Below are 19,262 nucleotides of genomic sequence, written 5' to 3'. Positions count from 1 at the left end.
TATGTGAGAATCTGCTTTCAAAGTGAATCACCAGTGATATAAAGAATGAATATATAAAATCAACAAAAATAAAGTGAAACCAACAGAAGAACTTTTTCTGTAACACAACAATGAATAAAAGACTCAGCACAAATGAAATAGTGAAAGTATCAAAACTTAGATTTTCAAAATAACAAATTAGAAATAAAACCCAAATAACACTATATTTAAGACTCAGCTTATATCCACTAATCTCATTAAGAATGTGATAGCTACTCTGCATCATTTTTACCATGGTACAAATGTTTCTTTCATGCCATATTAAACAAAATTTAACAATAAATCATATAATTATTAATATAAATATTTCCCAATACTAAATTATACTCAGTCCTCTATGGTAGTTAAAGGAGCCCACATTACAATTTTATTTGAAAAAAATTAGATGTTCACACAAAATAATATTCTATTAGCATCTTTAATTCTAATTGAATCTTTAAAAGAGAAAAATAAGGAAAATAAAAGAGAACAAAAGCTGTTCCCAAAAAAGAATTATGATCCCATATATATGTAATTGTGTATCTGCTGATAAACGTAATAAATTGCTAATGATTACAGGAATTTTTATATTAACTACATTCAGAAAAAATTTTTTTCCTTATAAAAGCTGAGATACAGATTAAGTGAAACTTAAACTGAATTTGCGGGTGAAATCTATCCATCTTCTGTGTCCAAAATATATCTAGCGTCTTTTTTCTTAAAATGCATTGAAAAGGCCATATAGAGCTACAGAATAGAAAATGTACAAAATGGAACGTGTGTTAAATAAAGCAGTACTTCTTTAACAAAGGGTATCGCAGTTTTTCTTTTTCAGAAACATTAAACATCCTGGGAAACTTTCTCCCTCGTTCTAAGGTTTACAGTAATCTTAATTATGTAAGTTTGATGCTATCTAAAAATGTATCCATGTTCTATTGATTGTACTCTAATAGTGCTTAAGAAGAAAAAAGCAGCTATACTACTTAAAAGATCAAAAATAAAATAAAATAAAATCACCAAAGTCAAATTTAGAAACCAAACTATCTCACTGATACCTACCTCCTGGAAATGCCATTCGCTAGACATTTATGGCTACAGGATTTGGAGGATAGGGGTGATGAAGTTGGGGACAAGTTGAGAGGGGCAATCAGACTGTTGATGATTTCCGTCAACTGTGCACTCTGCAAGAAAACAAGTAACCTTTTACTACTGCTAAGCAAGACATGTGAGTTAAGTCTCACACCTTTAGCACCTACTAAATGCTTGACTTTTCATGAAACAAGTAAATGCTTGTATTTTAGTAAATATTTTAATCTCCAAAGATGATTTATGTCACTAATTTTTCCATTTATTATAAGTATGTTCACATTTTAAAGTAGTCCTTTACCATATCCATTTTTGTTACAGGTCATTTATCTACTCATCCTATCCTCTTAAAACATTTGAATTTAGCTAATAGCATCACAAAATATTTCCTTTGAGGCAGCCAAGTTAATAATAACAAAGTCATAGCTATAATTTATGAAGTGCCTACTATGTGCCAGGCACTATACAAAGCACTAAACAGATTATTTCTAATCTTTACAATTAACCTGCAAAGTAATTAGTATTAGAACTACTGATATTACTATTAAAATCAACTACAGCTGAGGACATTGAAGCTTGAGCAAGGATTATAAAGTTGGTAAGAAATTCAGGCTTGAATCCAATGCCACACTGTTTCTCAATATTTTTCCTAATTCAAAAATATCAGGGTTTTTTTAGGTACTCCAAATTTTCATTGACCCTTACTCCAAATTTAAATATACATAATATATTTGTAATATGTAATAAATATTAAATTATCCTAAAACAATAACCTACAACAATTACAATAAACATAGGCCACGTCAGTGGAAACAGTACGTTTCTACAGAAGAATGACAACTATTTTCATTACATATGTAATCTGTGTTTATTGTAGAAAAAAGGGAAAGTATAGAGGGGCTTAAAAAGGGAAAAGAAAGTCTCTTGCATTCATATTTCACAGAGTAAAAACACTGCTAATATCTTGGTATATATCCATCCCTCTAGACTAAGTTTTCTGAGTATATGTGAGTAAATACAACACGCATACACACACACACACACACACACACACACAGTTCTAATTTAATCGTGTCACATCAATTTTCTAAAACCTGGTTTTCTCACTTACTAATGTATGATTTTATTGTTTTAAATATGTAGACCTGTGTCACCATTTTTATTAACTGAAAGATATTCCATTATAAAATAGAGGGGCACATAAAATAATTATTTTAAATTTTTCATTTGTATGAAACTAATAACATACTATTAGAAATAATGAGACTAAAGAATATAATAGAACTGAATCTAATATTTGAATTCTTCAAAAAACCTTTGAAAAGGACCCTGAAAATTTTTTACCATTTATTTTCTTAAAAAGTAATACATACCAAATGACTTCATTTTAAAAATTATCACTCATTTTTCAATTAAAGCTCATTTTCAAAATCAGTACAAATACAGTCTTTATTCACTTGGTAAGCATTCATTAGTTTAGTCATACAAAGAAATATATAAAGTATCCCATATTTTTCAGTCCAAAACACTGCCAAAAATATCATTAAAAATCTTCTAAGCCCCTGGAGGTAACCGGTTAGGTACGTGTGAATAATTGGCTCAAAAGAACATTATAACAACCAACTCAATCCAGCCCAATAAAAATCACAAATATCTGAGTCCATGTTTGGGATAAGAAATTCATAATAAAAATGAGAAAAAAGTAAAATTAGGAGAGGCATAATTTAAACTCTTAAGATAAAAACTAATCAACTCAAAGTTAAAACACTAGCTATTGGATAACAAGGTTTTTAATGTAAATACACCAGTTTGAAATTTAAATTACCTAAAGTTCTAAAATAAAGTTACCTTTTAATTTATGAATAAAATACATTATCTAATAATGCAAGTATACATTAATATTATAGACCAGTAAGTTGCTTTTTAAAACTCAAAGCAGTGTACAACTTAATAGTGCCTTTAGTATTTTAATTGCCAACTCTTTCATTGTTTTGAGATACATAAATAAATTTTGTTTGGGAAGCGAACATTTCTCTAATAAAATTAATTCAGGTAAGTCATCAATACCGGATCTATATTCAAGGTCCACTATAGTCAACAAACAGTTATATACCAACAGATTATCTTAAGAAAAATGTGTGTAGTATCAGGGTTGCCAGGCCTGCCACTTAATTCTCATCCCTCTTCAGCAGCATTTGTAAACAATTTTTTAATTGACTACGAAAACATTATTAGCATATGTGTCAAGAGCAAATGACCTGTTTATAGGCAATTTACTAATGACCTCTACAAGAGATTGCTGGTGTCCCTTTCTGTATCCTTTTGCTCTACTCTTCCTATACCTAAAGCCATTACCAGTGTTCTCACAACTCCCGGTTCCCTTCTCTTCCAGAGCCTCTGGCACTCCTGTCAGCAATGGGACCAAAAATAAACATGTGATACCCAGGGTCAACTTCATGGGTGAGCAACCTGAGCAGTCACACAAGGCTGCACTCAGAAGGGTGCCATGCTTGCTTAATGCCCTGCTGCTACTGACTTAAAACTCTTCAAAATTGTTTTTAACAAAGAGCTATGTGATTTCATTTCTCACTAGACCCTGTAAATTAGCCCATTCTGATATTAATAACTCAGGTCTAACAAAACAAATCGGTGGTAACAAGGAGAAAAAAAAATATTGAAAGAATCTCTTTTCAAGGGATAAATAATGAACTACAGGTAAAAAAAATAAAAACGAAAACAAAAAAACAGAAGACCTGACTGACCAAGCAAGTACATTATTCTGGAGTGAGAAATAATTAGGGCCAAACTGAAAGGGTAGTGATCCTATGGGATGAGAGAGAAAAGAGAGTGAAGTGGGAACATAAGCAACACTACTGAAAACACCACCTATCTGGTAAAGTGCATTCCAATTTAATATCAGATGATTATAAAATAACTTTCTGAATTACAAAATAGTCATAAAAGTAGTTTGATTATGCAATTCTGCAATTAAGGAAAACTCCAGGCAACTGTAAATGCAACAAATATGGGGGAAGAGGCGTTGCACCATACCCTGATTTACCGGAAATAAAATAGTAGTAACCTAATACTAAATTATTTCACAATATATGTCAGAAAAACTTAGAAAAATTAGATGTGGGCAGGCATGAATCCACATTATCCACTGGAACAAGGTAATCATGCAGCTGTGATCCCAACTGGGTAGATTCCAGCAGATTCAGATCAGCTACAAGTTAACAAACTCCTAGAAAGTCAGGTTTGTTCAAAAGCCACCAATGTCTAAATAAAAATAAATGGTATGATTTTAAAGGATAGATACAGGAAAAAATAATTAGACTTCTAGAGTCAACCATAATAGAATTTAAATATCAGGAAAGGCTTTAGAATCAAAGTAATTTGTTAGGGGCTAATTTGCCATTTATTTACATGACCTTTTTTAAATAAAGGAACTCATATTCTGATATCTTTCATTAAAAATCTCTATCAATAAATTGATCAAACAACTATTCAGATTCAGATCTATTAAGTGGTATCACTCCTCTTTCCCCAGGAAAGAAAAGTCCAATGATGAGCAATTTTGTTAGAAAAAAAGATTTTCCAATCCTTGCATAAATGAGTTATCCTATGGCTATGTACTAATACTTTGTATACAATATGTAAATAATCTTAATTCTATCAACATTATAAGAGAGACCAGTCACATACTAAATATTTTAACTATATTTAATGTCAAATGGCAAACTTTAATAACCAAGATCCCAAGCAGACACACAGGTTTATTTGAAGAGTTCATAAAATTGATTAAAAGTCATTTCGTGCCACTCCCATCTTACTCTTACTTCACATTACCTGTTTTTCTATGTTGCGAAGAAGAAGTGTAGGACTACTTGGTGACATTTCAAAATCTTGTTCTGGTAAAGGATCTTGACTCTCTTGGGGAATCTGGGGATTCCCTGTCGTATTTAATGAAGCCGCTTGGTCAGCAAATTGTATTTGTTTTTTCAGAATGTCTTTTGGAAGCTGACATTCTTCTAGGATCACTATCCCCTAGGCAAACAGCAATTAAAGAGTTGAAATGAAAACAAACTGACTGCTAAATCAATTTTAATGTTACAATGCACATGAAACCATGCTTCTCATTATTGCTTGGAAATCAGAAAGCACACTTGAAAGTACAGTCTAACTGTAAAAACTTGGCTGATTTAAAACATGTGTAGCTAAAATAAAATGTATGTCTTAAGGGTTAGGTTTGTGAAATATTGTCATAAATTGTATACATGCAATTATTTTTCCTTTTATTGGTTTTAGTTATTAGCAGTAAAAAGCATGACACATTTAAAATAAAGGCTTATACATAGAATGTGAATATTTCACGCTGAAATTTGGAACACTTCCTGATACAGTCTTCGAGTATTTTGGTAGCTAGCATTTCCATTTGAGTTTTATACTTGAGTACTCCCAGCTTCATAAATTAAAGTACCAAACTTACAAGCATCCAAACAACATTCTGACTTTGTACTAACTTCTTTCCGAGCACTCTAAGGAGTTCCAACTCTGCTGCTGCCAGCAAGCAACAAAGGGCAGGACTGCACTATTGAGAAAAAGTACTCTCGAGGCCACACTAGTGCTTACTAGGTAGATGAGTTAATAATACAGGCACAAGTTTTCAACTGTGCTGCGGTATTTTCTGAAATGTAAGAAACTAGAAGAAAGAGTAGGGATCTAGCTGCCTCTGTCCTCCCTGCCTACCATTCACACACACACGTATACTTACTCACAACTGGCTTGCTAAATATTCTCCCATATTCCCCAGATTCTTCACTCCAACTGCTCTCACCCTTAGGCCCCTCAATGGCAATGAAGACAGAAGAGAAAGGGGAAAAAGAATGCACAGAGATGATCTCAACAGTTTCATAATCAGTTCTCACCGTAAAACTTTTTCCCTCCCTACCGCTTCTACCACTTCCCCCCCTGCAAAGAATAATATATATTTTCACATAATGTATAAATGTGTGTGTATATGGTTGTATATATGTATACTTGTATATTAATGGTTGTATACACACACACACAAAGAAACACACACACACATATGTGGTTGTTTTGCAAAATGCCAATAAGCTCCTAATAGGCTAGTCAGATAAGTATTAAATGGCTATGTGGCTGAAATATTCTTGTAATGAAAAGCCAACTAAAACACTAATATAAGTACAGTAGTTCATGATGGAAATTAAAAAAAAAAACTGTATAGGCCAGCTTATATCATGTATAAGTGCTATTTATAGGATGGAAACAGCCTATAAATTACAATGTTATATATGGATAGTTTCAATATACACCTTAATTTGGAGCATATATCACTGTAACATGAACACATTCAGGTATGGTATCAAACATACATTTTATTATTTTGTAGCAATATATTACCACTGATGTGTGGTAAAAGTAACAAGTAAGTTATTATCATTATTTTTAAACTACACTTCCAACAGTGCTAGTAACTTTTACAAAGAGAAGGAGATCCAGTTGTTGATCCCATCTCAATAACTATTGTCCTAGAATGCACAGATATGGCTATCAAGAAATCTGAAGAAATATATTTTTTAAAAATTTTTGTTTCATTTGATATTTTTAAAGTTAAAGTAGACTTGATAGAGGATCATCAATCTCAAAAGCTCTTGACTGAAAGTATCTGAAATGTCATTCAAAATTTGTAAAAGCGTCTCACCAGATTTTTCAACAGTATCTGCTTGTAAAACAAATACAAATTTTCATCATATCAATGTAGCTATAATTCCCCTTGGTTTGATTATTTTATGAGCCAGGCTGCTGTGAATTAGCCTGTTTTCATAACCCTTACTAATAATCTTGTACATATGGAAAAACTGATCCTGAATTTCAAAAGATCAATTTTTGAACCTTTAGAATACTACCTATTTAGAAGTAGGAAACTTGCTACAATTAGTTCAATGAAAAGTAATATTTTAAAAATTCAACCAGGAAGACATCTGTAATAAGGTCATAATCTATTGTCTTCCCCCTTAAACTGTTGCCCTGGACAAAACTCTCACAATGGCTGAGAATAGAGTAAAAAGGGAAGAAGATTATATCCTTTGAAGACACTACAGAGATAGTTTCAGTTCTTAAAAATCAGGAAAAGAATACAGGTGTGTTGGGTCACCATGATGTACACTTAAATATCTTAAAATTTTATTTGTCAATCATACCTGAATAAAGCTGAATTTTTTAAAAAACTCAGAAAAAGAATAGTCTAATCATAGAGAAAACAAGGTAAATAACAAAGATATGAAATGTTTTAGTGGGATGAGTTGCAATGACTGAGACCTATGAAAACTCTAGCATAAGATGAAAGCAAGTCAACCTAACCAGAAGACAACTATTCCTGATATGAACACTTGAAGAGATCCTTACCCAGCAACTAGGTTTAGTGAAAAAATAATTAATTGCTTCAACATCATCATCAGTATTTATATAAAGTCATGAAAGCTAAGATTTTAAAAAAATTTAAATGAAAAAGTTTAAATACACAAAATTACAATGTAAAATATAGATAACAAACGAAATCTAAAAGAGAAAACATTTAATAGAGGCTAACCAACTTCTCAACCAAGAAAAACTATTTTAATTTTTTTCTGAAAGTGATGAGAAGCTACTGTCTTAGTGAAAGCTGAAGCAAAGAAAAGGAGAAACACAGAAGTTGTAATGTGTTGACAAAGTGTTGGATGAACAAGGAAGGAATGTTGCTAACATGTGCTTTTTCTTCTTTCTAAAAATTTAGCAAAAGTTAGACTACCCCCAGTGTGTCAAAGAAGAGGCAAATGGCAGCTTAAAGACCTAAAATGTGGGGCGCCTGGGTGGCTCAGTCAGTTGGGCGTCCAACTTTGGCTCAGGTGGTGATCTTGCAGTCCGTGAGTTCAAGGCCCGTGTCGGGCTCTGTACTGACAGCTCAGAGCCTGGAGCCTGTTTCAGATTCTGTGTCTCCCTTTCTCTGACCCTCCCCCGTTCATGCTCTGTCTCTCTGTCTCAAAAATAAGTTAAAAAAAAAAAAAAAAAAAAAAAAAGACCTAAAATGTTTAGATCTACTAGTAGATCTCAGTGTTTCCTGACCTGTTTAAACAGGATATTTACAAAAGAACATCTCTAGATCTCTTTCCCCTCCCTTTATCTCTAATTTAACTAAGAAAGGATTTTTTTTCACTTTCAAGGTAAGTTAAATAGAAAGTTTCTTCAAGATAACTTAGCCACATGCTTCTCAATTTTTTAATTACAGTAATTCAAGAAGCCAGAAGAGCAAAGAAAGTGCAGTTTTCTCTATTCAGTATAATAATTTAACTACACTACACATAAATAAGCAACTACACACCTTGATTTCCAAGAAATGTAAGAAGAAACTATTAAAAGAAATATTGTAGTGACTTTTCCATAAAGTAAACATAACGTGATCCTTAAGAAAACAAAGGGCCAGATACACATCTAGCCTGAACTAAGAAAAATATAAATTATTAGTGGGAAGTTTAGATTTCTTTCCTAAAAATAATTTATCCCAATAGATGACATAATCAAAATTTAAAAATGTTTAAACAAGTATATAGCACTGTTTAGAACACACAAAACATTAAAACACCACTGAACCAGACTATGTAGATTCAAGTATGAAACTTAGTAATCAATTTTACTAGGAATCTATTTTCTTGGAAATTTCCTAATCGGTTTAAACTTGACTTGTTCGAAGAACTCTATTTACTATAAAAATACCTGTGATATTATCTCCTTTAAAGAAAATGATCAGAAAGGATAAATTATCTGGTAATCTGAAAGAATTGGGAAATTACTGAAGGTTTTGGTGAAGACAGTTAAGAAACAGTAACGACTTCCATCAGGAAACTATTCTTGAACAAAATTCTCCCAAATCCAACAGAGAGAACAGGTAAGCCTAAGGGTTTAAAGTCTATCCTCCTATTCACCTTCCTACAGACAATCGACAAATTATGCAAGGAATTCAATAACATTCATTCATTCATTCCTAGTTTCCTCTCCCACCCTTGCACAACTCATACTTTCTGCTCCTTTGAATTTTCATTCTACTTTGTAAATTCCAAAACATATCATGTTGTTTCATGCCATCAGACCTTCAAGGAATGCCCTTTTCCAGTTCCATTGGTTCAAGCAAACTATTTATCCTCCAAAACCATACTGAGGCATCATCTCTTTGCTGATGTTTTCTCTGACCTGCTAACCCCTAAATAAGAGTTATGCATTCTCTCTATGGCACTTCTATATCTTATTAAAAACCTGTATCAGTGCACATATTACTTTATATTGCAATTAATTATTTACATGGTCTCTCTCCCCTACCAGAATGTAAACTCACAATAGTACCTAAAACTTACTAATCTTTATTTACATACAGACTCTTGGTACCGTTGGGCTAACCATATGAGTAAACATGTCGTTAAGAGCTCTGATTCCTTTCCTTCTCAGCTTTTTCTTTTCAGACCAAAAACCATCAACCTTACAATATTATCTCCATAATGTCCACAGTTTCACTATGTAGAATACAGTTTCCCATAAAAACAAAGCTACAAAGAGATATTTAGCAATATTTAAATTAAATAGTACTTGATGGGATTGTATAAGAACTCCTCATATTATTATTTCAATGGAAAAATATACTTTGAGTTCCAAGCAAAAGCCTGTAATTTTGGGGGAAAAATTTTGGTTGGAATTAAAATAACATTTATATGTGTAATCATTTGTGTAATTTCACCCCCATTTGACCTAAACCCTAAAAATTTAAGAACTCTGTGCGTTTTGTTCTTCACTGTGTACCTTAAGCACACATTACGCTAATAAGTATACGTGAAAGCAAAGATGGGAAAGAATGAAGGAAAGGCAGAGGGAAGGCAGAAGATAAGACAGGATGGAGAGATGAATGAATTTTATTTAAAAACTGATACAGGGGCGCCTGGGTGACTCAGTCAGTTAAGCATCCAACTTCAGCTCAGCTCATGCTCTCACGGTGCATGAGTTCAAGCCCCACATCAGGCTTTCTGCTGTCAATGTAGAGCCTGCTTCGGCTCCTCCCCCCCACCCCCCCCACCACCCCTACCCCTCTTGTTCTTGCGCTCTCTCTCTCTCTCTCATAAATAAACATTAAAAAATAAGTTAAAAATAAATTTTTAAAAAAATAACAAAGTAAAAATTGATACAATAACATAGCTTTAACTGCCATTTCTACTAAAGTAACTCCAAATCTGTATCTTCCTATAAACTTGCCTTTTCCAATAACTCATATTTCCAAGTCTTTCAGGACATCTCAACATGAGTTATCTGATAGAACTTTAAAGTCAATGTGTGAGAAAGCTTACTTTTATCAATTTTCCTATAAAACAAGCACTTTTCTCCAATAACTAATGGGGGAAGAGAGAATGGTGATGGTTATGCAACTACCTATTTGTCAAAATTCAGTGAATTGCTAAAAATGTGTCTTCTGAGAACAGATAAAATAGAAATAAATCCATAATTAGACACCTATTGGTAAAAACATGTAGACCATCAAATATACAAAAACAGCTTTTAAGTTACCAGATAGACTGCTCAGCAGAAAACAGTGAAATAGGATCTTTAAAGGACGAAGGGAAAAGAACCATCATATTAGAATTTTATATCAACCTGAAGTATCATTGACGAGTGAGGGTAAAATGAAGGTACTTTGAGATAGAAGCCACTAAAGAATGTATTTCAGCAAAATGTAAACCGAGAGAAAAGGGAATGTAGCAGAGACTACAACAATCTATATCCATTTTCCTCTTCTTTTTAGAACCAAACTCCATACCTACTGGATTTTTAGCTATGCCTACAACTTCTCATTGTAAGGCTGTACTGTTCACCTTTCCCTGCTACATATCTAGCTGCAGCCATGTGCCTAAATCTAGGCCAATGAATGTGGGACAAAGTAGTGCAATTTCCAAGTCACCTCCAACTTGAAAACAAACAATGCTGCACTCCTCTTCTCACTTCCCAAGGGCCAGAATGAGGAGGTGACCACAACCCTGTTTAATAGTGCCATCACCACTACTCTAGAGGATAGCAGAGCAGCAAGACAGAAAAGACCACAGCCTGTATTCACTCCCTCGGTTATGAAGTGTTATGTATTGCATAAAGCTGCGATATTTCTCAGTTTCTTTGCTACAGCAGCTTAATCTGTAAACTAGCTTTATAGGGAGAACACAAAAGTAAGCACATTTTTAATAAAATTAGTTAGAAACAGAATTAATTACCGACCGTAAAAAAGCAACTACATTGAGTAGACATATGCAATGAGTAGTTAAATAACATTAGAATCCATGTTTTAAGTAAAAATATGAAATACTGAGTACTTTTAGTCATTGTTAGGATTATAGTTAAGTATGTTAAAAATTGGGAGTAATAACAAAGAATAAACCTGTACTGAATAGCTTTTAAACCAGCATAGGGAAAAGAAAGGAATGAAGCAAATTCTACCAATCCAAAAAGGTGAAAAAACAAGATATAGGGTGTCTTGAACCTGGGTGGCTGAGTGAGTTGAGAGCCCAACTCTTGATTTTAGCTTAGGTCAGGATCTCACGGTTCATGGGTTCAAGCTCCTAGTCAGGCTCTGTGCTGACAGCTGACAGTGTGGAGCCTGCTTAGGATTGTCTCTTTCCCTCTCTCTCTGCCCTTCCCCTGCTGGCACATGTGCTCTCATGAACTCTCTCTCTCTCAATATAAATAAATACACTTAAAAAAAAAAAAGAAAGAAAACAAGATATAAATACAAAGAGAGGAGAATAAGGGCAAATAAAAAATAAAAACCAATCAGAGTCGGTTTTTTAAAAAAAAATTTTAACATTTATTTATTTTTGAGAGAGACAGATAGAGTATGAGCTGGAGAGGGGCAGAGAGAGAGGGAGACACAGAATCCGAGCTATCAGCACAGAGCCCAACGTGGGGCTCAAACTAACAAACCATGAGAACATGACCTGAAGCAAAGTTGGCCACTTAACCCACTGAGCCACCCAGGCACCCCAGAGTCAATTTTTTAAATCTAGCTATTTATAGTTTATAAAAAGAAACACCTAGAATTATCAAAAATTTGTATCTACCAAGCAGCATTACTTCAAAATGTAAGAGGCAAAAACTAACAATTACCAGAAGAAACTGAAGAATTCACAATGAGAAATTTTAACAAATCTGTATCATTAATGGAAAGATATAGAGGTATAAAGATATGGCAGATATATAAAGTCAACAAATTAACAAAGAATTCTATAATGAACACACAAAGAACATGCATTCTTTTCTATTATATATATATTAAAATTGGAAAAAAAACCACAACATGAGAGATGTGTAATATTCATAATTGACCACATTAGTCTCCAAAATTTAAAAATAATTCACAAACACATACCTCTACCAACCACCCTCCCCCCAAAAAAAGAGTGAATGCAAACAATAAGTTAATTCTTAGACAAAAAACATTTGATGGTCAATTACACTGAGGTCCAAATCTCTATACTAAAGAACAGTTAGATTAAAACAGTAATAAAATAATATTTCATACTCATTACACTGGAAAAATTAAGAGGTTAAAAATTATGAAATGTTGGCAAGGATGTGAAGAAATATGAGGTCTCATGCACTGCCATTGGGAAAATTCATTACCCAATCACATCAGTAAGTACAGGAAAGCTGAAGATAGCCAGGCCTAAGATCCAGCATTTCCACTTTTAGGCATATACCAAGAACTCTTTTTTGTTCACAAAAAAACACACAGAAGACAGTCATTACAGTATTGTTTTTACTGGCATAAAACTAAACAATGTATATGTCTATCAATAGAAAACAGGAGAAGAGATAAAACATTCCATTGTACTCATACAATTCCATCGCATTCATACAATTAAATAACATGCAGGATCTATAAAATGTAAAATTTATGCTGAGCAAAAACAAGCAGGTCACAAAAGAGTTTGTAGTATATATATCATTTATATGGACTTTAAAAACAGAAAACTTGGGGTGCCTGGGTGGCTCAGGTGGTTAAGCATCTGACTTCGGCTCAGGTCATGATACCATGGTTCATGAGTTAGAGCCCCGCATCAGGCTGTGTGCTGACAGCTTGGAGCCTGGAGCCTGCTTCGGATTCTGTGTCTCCCTTTCTCTCTCTCTGCCCCCCACCCCAGCTTGTGTTTTTTTTTTCTCTCTCTCTCTCATAAACAAAATTTTTTCTAAATAAATAAATAATTTAAAAAACATGGAAAATAGTAGTTGTAGACACAGACATCTATGTGCCAATAATATAAAAACATACATAAAAATAATAAATATCAAAACATGTTGGAGTCAAAATATTGGCTACAGTGGCATGGGGAAAGAGAATGGGATCAGGAAGGACTATTAGCACCTCAACTGAAAAGTATCTCAAGTAGCTGAACTGCTCATCGCGATAAATAAAAAGGCATGATAGTGATAGCTTCAACTTATAGCAACTGACATATCAAAAATGTTAATATTAACTACATTTTTATAAAGTCTTATAATAATTACTTTGTGTGGAGAGATGAGAAACTAAAACAGTAATAATATTTTTAAAAATACAAGAATACAGACAATACCTTGGAGGCACGAATCTGCCTGTGAACATCTGTTAGCTGTTGGATTTTGTATTCTAGCTCTGAAATCTGGGCTTGAAGCCATGTCCATCGGCTGCCAACTCTTGCTCTGTCTACAAGCCACTTCCATTCAGTACTACAGTTACTGTGAATAAGACAAACACTGTTAGTCAAGGCACAAAGGCAATCAAATTTTCACAGACTAAATAAATTCCTGGACTTCTGTCATATAATCCCCAATTCCTTTATAAAACATCTAATTACATGCAAGAATCACATATCAACTTATCAAAGAAAAAGCTTTAACTTCCTTATCTTTCTATCCCAACAAATGCTTGCTTTTATTATTACATACCCAGTAATAAGATCATCTCTTCTGTTACTTAATACTTTATTAATGCACAAGGGCTGAAACAGGAGTGGGCCAGCAAAGGAAAGGAAACAGGAATGATACTAATAACACATAAAAACTTACATGAAGCTTTTATATGTAAACAGAAGTACTAGAAGTACAGTCATTTGAACTGTGCTAGATCTAAATCTATGTAACAAATGTAACAAACCACAGCAATTTTATTATATGCAATTTTCATTCACTAAAACAGTGGTCATTGTTAGCTAAATACCTAAACTCAATTTAAATATATTGTCAAAAAATACCAAAAATATGCCCTACATTTCAAATAAGCCTACCAAATACATAAGTCCTGGGATGTTTATTAAGGTTAACAGTGTGTTAAAACCTGATTCTCAGGATTCAGAGACCAAAGATAATAAGGAATTTATATAAAAGGGGCGTCTGGGTGACTCAGTCAGTTAAGCGTCTAACTCTTGGGTTTCAGCTCACGTCATGATCTCACTATGTGAGTTTGAGTCCCACGTCAGGCTCTAAGCTGGCAGTGTAGAGTCTGCTTGGAATTCTCTCTTCTCTCTCTGCCCCTCCCCTACTCCCTGTCTCTCAAAAATAAATATATGAACATTTTTTTTAAAAAAATTACATAAAGACTTTCTTTCAGGCATATTTGAAAATAAGGGTTGAACCCTAGCTCCTCTACCTTTGAGCAAGGGCACTGCCCTAACCGATAGTTTGTGAGATTACAGTTAATTGTCTTTATGAAAATATTCCAACTAGAAAACAATTATTTGGGATTAGACTAATTAGGAGCTTCAGACTGCAAAGGAAAACATGACAGAAATTGAAGATACAAATGAAAAGCAATAAATAATGGCAGAATACAAACTTTATGAAAATTGCTTAAAAATTCCATTTACAGTCAAAACTCGTAGAATATACAACACCAAGAGTGAATCCTAACATAAAGTAAAGAACTAACTGATAACAATTTGTTCATGTACATTCACAGACTGTTACAAATGAACTACGCTGGTTTGCCGTGTATTGATAGTGGGGGAGGTTCTATCAGTGTAGGGATGGGGGTATATGGGAACTCTCTGCATTTTCTGCTCAAATTTTCTGTGAACCTAAAACTGCTCTAAAAAAATAAAGTTTATTAATTTTTACATATTTAACCATAATTGAATTGAATGTCTTCCATACACACTTTAACCAGAGTAAATATTTCTTTTAAAGATCATTTGTTGAGGTGCCTGGCTGGCTTGGTTGGTAAAGTGTGCTATTTTTGATCTCAGGGTTGTGAGTTTGAGCCCCATGTTGGGTGTGGAGATTAAAGTCTTTAAAAATAATAAAAATAAAATGAAGCAAATAAAAGATCATTTGTTGTGATGAGTGTGTCATATGTAAGTGCTAAATCACTAAACTGTATATCTGAAACTAATATTACACTGTATGGTAACTAACTGGAATTTAAATAAAAACTTAAAAAGAGGGGCAGCTGGATGGCTCAGTCAGTTAAGCATCTGACTGTTGGTTTTGGCTCAGGTTACAATCTTACAGTTGATGAGTTTGAGCCCTGTACTGGGCTCTGTGCTAATAATGCAGAGCCTGCTTGGGATTCTGTCTCTCTGTCTCTCTCTGTCCCTTCTCCGCTCATTCTCAGTCTCTCTCAAAATAAATAAATAAGCTAAAAACAATAAATAACTTAAAAATAAATTATCATTTGTTGTCAGAGAAACAATACAATCATTACAACTTTACTATATAGAATATATTTATTATAACAGGATTTTACATTAAATTAATGTTCCTAAAGAGCTATTTTTGTTAAGATTCCAACTGCATACAATATGATTGAGGAGACCTTCATATAAGTTAGGAATTCTCTTGGTATCATTATTTATGCAGTTTGTAGTCATTATTCTGCTTCTGTAAATGACACCCTTTTAAATCATATTTTCATAATTACGAAAACAATAAAAGAGAATGTCTATTCAAAATAATATTTATATAGAGGCACCTGGCTTGTTCAGTTGGAGGAGCATGCGACGCTTGATCTTGGGTCGTGAGTTCGAGCCCCACATTGAGTGTAGAGATTACTTAAATAAATAAATTTAAAAATATATAATATTAGCTCTTCCCTTTTGCAGCCATTGCTGAAGCACCAGCAGCCAAAATGAAGTTCAACCCCTTTGTGACTTCCGACAGAAGCAAAAATCGCAAAAGGCATTTCAATGCATCTTCCCACATTCACAGGAAGATTATGTCTTCCCTTCTCTCCAAAGAGCTGAGACAGAAGTACAAGTTTCGATCCATGCCCATCCAAAAGGATGATGAAGTACAGGATGTGTGAGGACACTACAAAGGTCAGGAAATTGAAAAAGTAGTTCAGGTTTATGGGAAGAAATACATCATCTACACTGAATGAGTACAGTGAGAGAAGGCAAACGGCACACCTGTCCAGGTGGGCATCATCCTAGCAAGGTGGTTATCAGTAGACTAAAAGTGGACAAAGATCACAAAAAGATCCTTGAACATAAAGCCAAGTCTCGCCAAGTAGGAAAGGAAAATGGCAAATTAGAAGGAAGAAGCAACTGAGAAGATACAGGAATAAAGTAATCTTATATACAACTTTAAATAAAAACTGTTAAAATGAAAAAAAAATAGATACGAATATCTATTATTCATAGATAATAATACTAACTGCCAATCATAAAATTAGTGAGAAAAGCAAGGGCCATGGCATGTAGCACTTGTACAGGTAATCGTAAAGTGTTGGATTTTATGAAAAAAGGAAGTTATTAGCAAGGCAGTAACAAAAAAATTTTTTCCCTAAGCACTCTGGCTACTAGGTAGAGAAAGCATGATAGTGGGATATGAAAGGTAATAAGGAAATCAATTAGATACAACTATAGTAAACTGTGTGTGGTACAGATAATTGTGATCTTTATGTATTTCACTTAGGTTGGATCCATGTAACTAGCTTTGACCAATGGGCTGTGGGCAAAAGTGATATTGTCATTTCCAGTCCACCAGACAACCTTCAAAGCCACTACTGCAGACAGTATAGCTACAAGATGTGTTGGTTGGGGATCACAACCCAAACCACATTAGATTTTATGCACGCCACAGTAAACCTTGGCTGTGTTTAAACTACTGAGATTAGAAGGTTAATTCGTTACTTGAGAGCCTATTCTGACTAAAACACTGAATAAAAAATGAAAATGGCATGAACCAATAAGGGAATGGAAGATAAAGAAGAGATGAAGATAAGAGGATGGGTTCAAGGTTCATTTTAAAGCTGAAAGGACTTGCAGAGTATGGTTTGGGAATAAGCATGGGGAAATCAAAGACGATCTTAAATATTCCTTCATTAAATTTAGTTCCAGTTGAAAATTTCCCTATAACACACAATTTTGTTTGGTTGTCAAACTCACGATTAGCTAAAAAAGAAAAAAAATATGGGTGGAGTTCATGTTATTGTACTTCTAGTAAAAATATTCTGATAGGGAAGTTGTTTATAAAAATTATGTTTGGGGCACCTGGGCGGCTCAGTCAGTTAAGTGTCTGACTTCAGCTCAGGTCATGGTCATCAGTTCATCATGGTGGTCAGGTCAGTTCATCAGTTCGAGCCCCACACTGAGCTGTCTGCTGTCAGCACAGAGTATGCTTCGGATACTCTGCCCCTCTCTTTCTCTCTGCCCTTCCCCCCAACTTGTGTATGCTCTCTCTCTCTCTCAAAAATAAATAAACATTGGGGGTAGTGGGTCAAAAATAAATAAATAAGTAAATAAATAAACATTAAAAATTATGTTTATGTTCACACACTATATTAAATTATATTAACACAAAAAATAGTAATATCAGATCAAATTTACGTAAACTAAATAATCCTGGGACTTGTAATACATGAAATGAATTTTCTATAAAAGATACCTTATCCTTTTTTTTTTTTGGAAAGTCAATCCAATTTTATAGGATAAAAAAAACAATAATTTATCCAAAAGTTTATGCCAGTAGTCAAAATGGGATATGATTTATGGCAAATTTCAACTGAACTAGAATTAAGTATGAGATTATCAGCTTACATGATGGCTGATCACATATAACCACATTGAAATAATACAGAGATCCATGGGTTTAGATGCACATTTTGGAAAGAGACAGACACCTTATCCTATATTTTAATAGGACCTAATAAAATCTGTTTGGTATGGTTAAAAATGACAAAAAAGCTTTACCACCAAAAATGTTCCCTTGTTTAAAAACATATCTAAAAAATAATTATGGTTGTAAACATGTTACAGATAAGCACATGGCTATTTCACTCAAAGTATATTAACACCTGTTATATCTCAAAATCAAGACATGTCTTATGTAAACAACTTACATGACCAATGATTTAACAGCTAATAAAACTTAGAACGTAAGTACTGACAACATAGCTGATACAACAACAAACCAGGAAGAATATGTGTATACCGAGTATCCTCTCTTCCCAGTCAGCATATAAACCTGGCCTGCCAGACCACTAAGAACCCTGACTCCCTGCATTGAGTTGAACAAATCACAGACCACCACATGCTGATGATAAGGTGGGGTTCCTACTTCCAGTGAAAATCAAGGCAAAGACATCTGTGAGTGGAAACCACCAGAGGAGTGAGACTAGTCATTCCCCAGGAAGGTAGCATATTCCTTCAGTACCCAACCTTGCTTATTTGCAGTCACCACTTAACTTGCAGGAAAAAAAAAATGCAAGCTATTTAGATCAAGTGGTTTTGAGTACAATTTCTCTTGATACTAACTTCTTGTCGACATCATGAACCTACATCCCTGTTTTGATCTTGAAGTGTAGTTCCCAGAATAAGACAGAGCTTTCTAATATTACATCTTAAAATACCAAGATTAAAGAGAGACTTATATTACTTCTGTTTTAACATAAAGATTTTGTTACCTTACTGATAACAATGATAAAAAACTAGGATAAAAAATTAGAAAAGAAGATCCAATTGTGAAAAATTACAGTCCTAAGAAAAATAAGGTTTGTCCTGGGAAAAATACATTAAATTAGGCCAAACTTCTCTACTGGTATTTGCTCACCCAGGAAGAGTTTATCTTTCCCTGGAATTTGATTCCTTCAGACCAGG

The 19,262-nt window shown here is 33.7% G+C and overlaps 1 protein-coding gene and 1 pseudogene across 2 annotated transcripts in view; one reads left to right on the top strand and one right to left on the bottom strand.

The window, feature by feature from the left end:
- KANSL1L (KAT8 regulatory NSL complex subunit 1 like) overlaps nucleotides 1-19,262 on the bottom strand; it is a 133,421-nt gene that overhangs the window by 78,667 nt on the left and 35,492 nt on the right. For both annotated transcript variants that reach the window (XM_047868965.1, XM_047868964.1), the window contains exons 3-5: nucleotides 13,764-13,905; nucleotides 4,954-5,151; nucleotides 1,078-1,199 (exon numbers count right to left, since the gene is read on the bottom strand). In XM_047868965.1, the coding sequence (XP_047724921.1) occupies nucleotides 1,078-1,199; nucleotides 4,954-5,151; nucleotides 13,764-13,905 (462 nt within the window). The remainder of the gene's footprint in view (nucleotides 1-1,077; nucleotides 1,200-4,953; nucleotides 5,152-13,763; nucleotides 13,906-19,262) is intronic.
- LOC125171834 (60S ribosomal protein L26-like) lies at nucleotides 16,292-16,729 on the top strand (annotated as a pseudogene).

Source organism: Prionailurus viverrinus, chromosome C1, assembly GCF_022837055.1.
Source record: "Prionailurus viverrinus isolate Anna chromosome C1, UM_Priviv_1.0, whole genome shotgun sequence".
In the NCBI taxonomy this organism is placed as follows: domain Eukaryota; kingdom Metazoa; phylum Chordata; class Mammalia; order Carnivora; family Felidae; genus Prionailurus; species Prionailurus viverrinus.
Note: the sequence above shows the minus strand (reverse complement) of the source record. Positions and strands in the feature narration are given on the sequence as shown.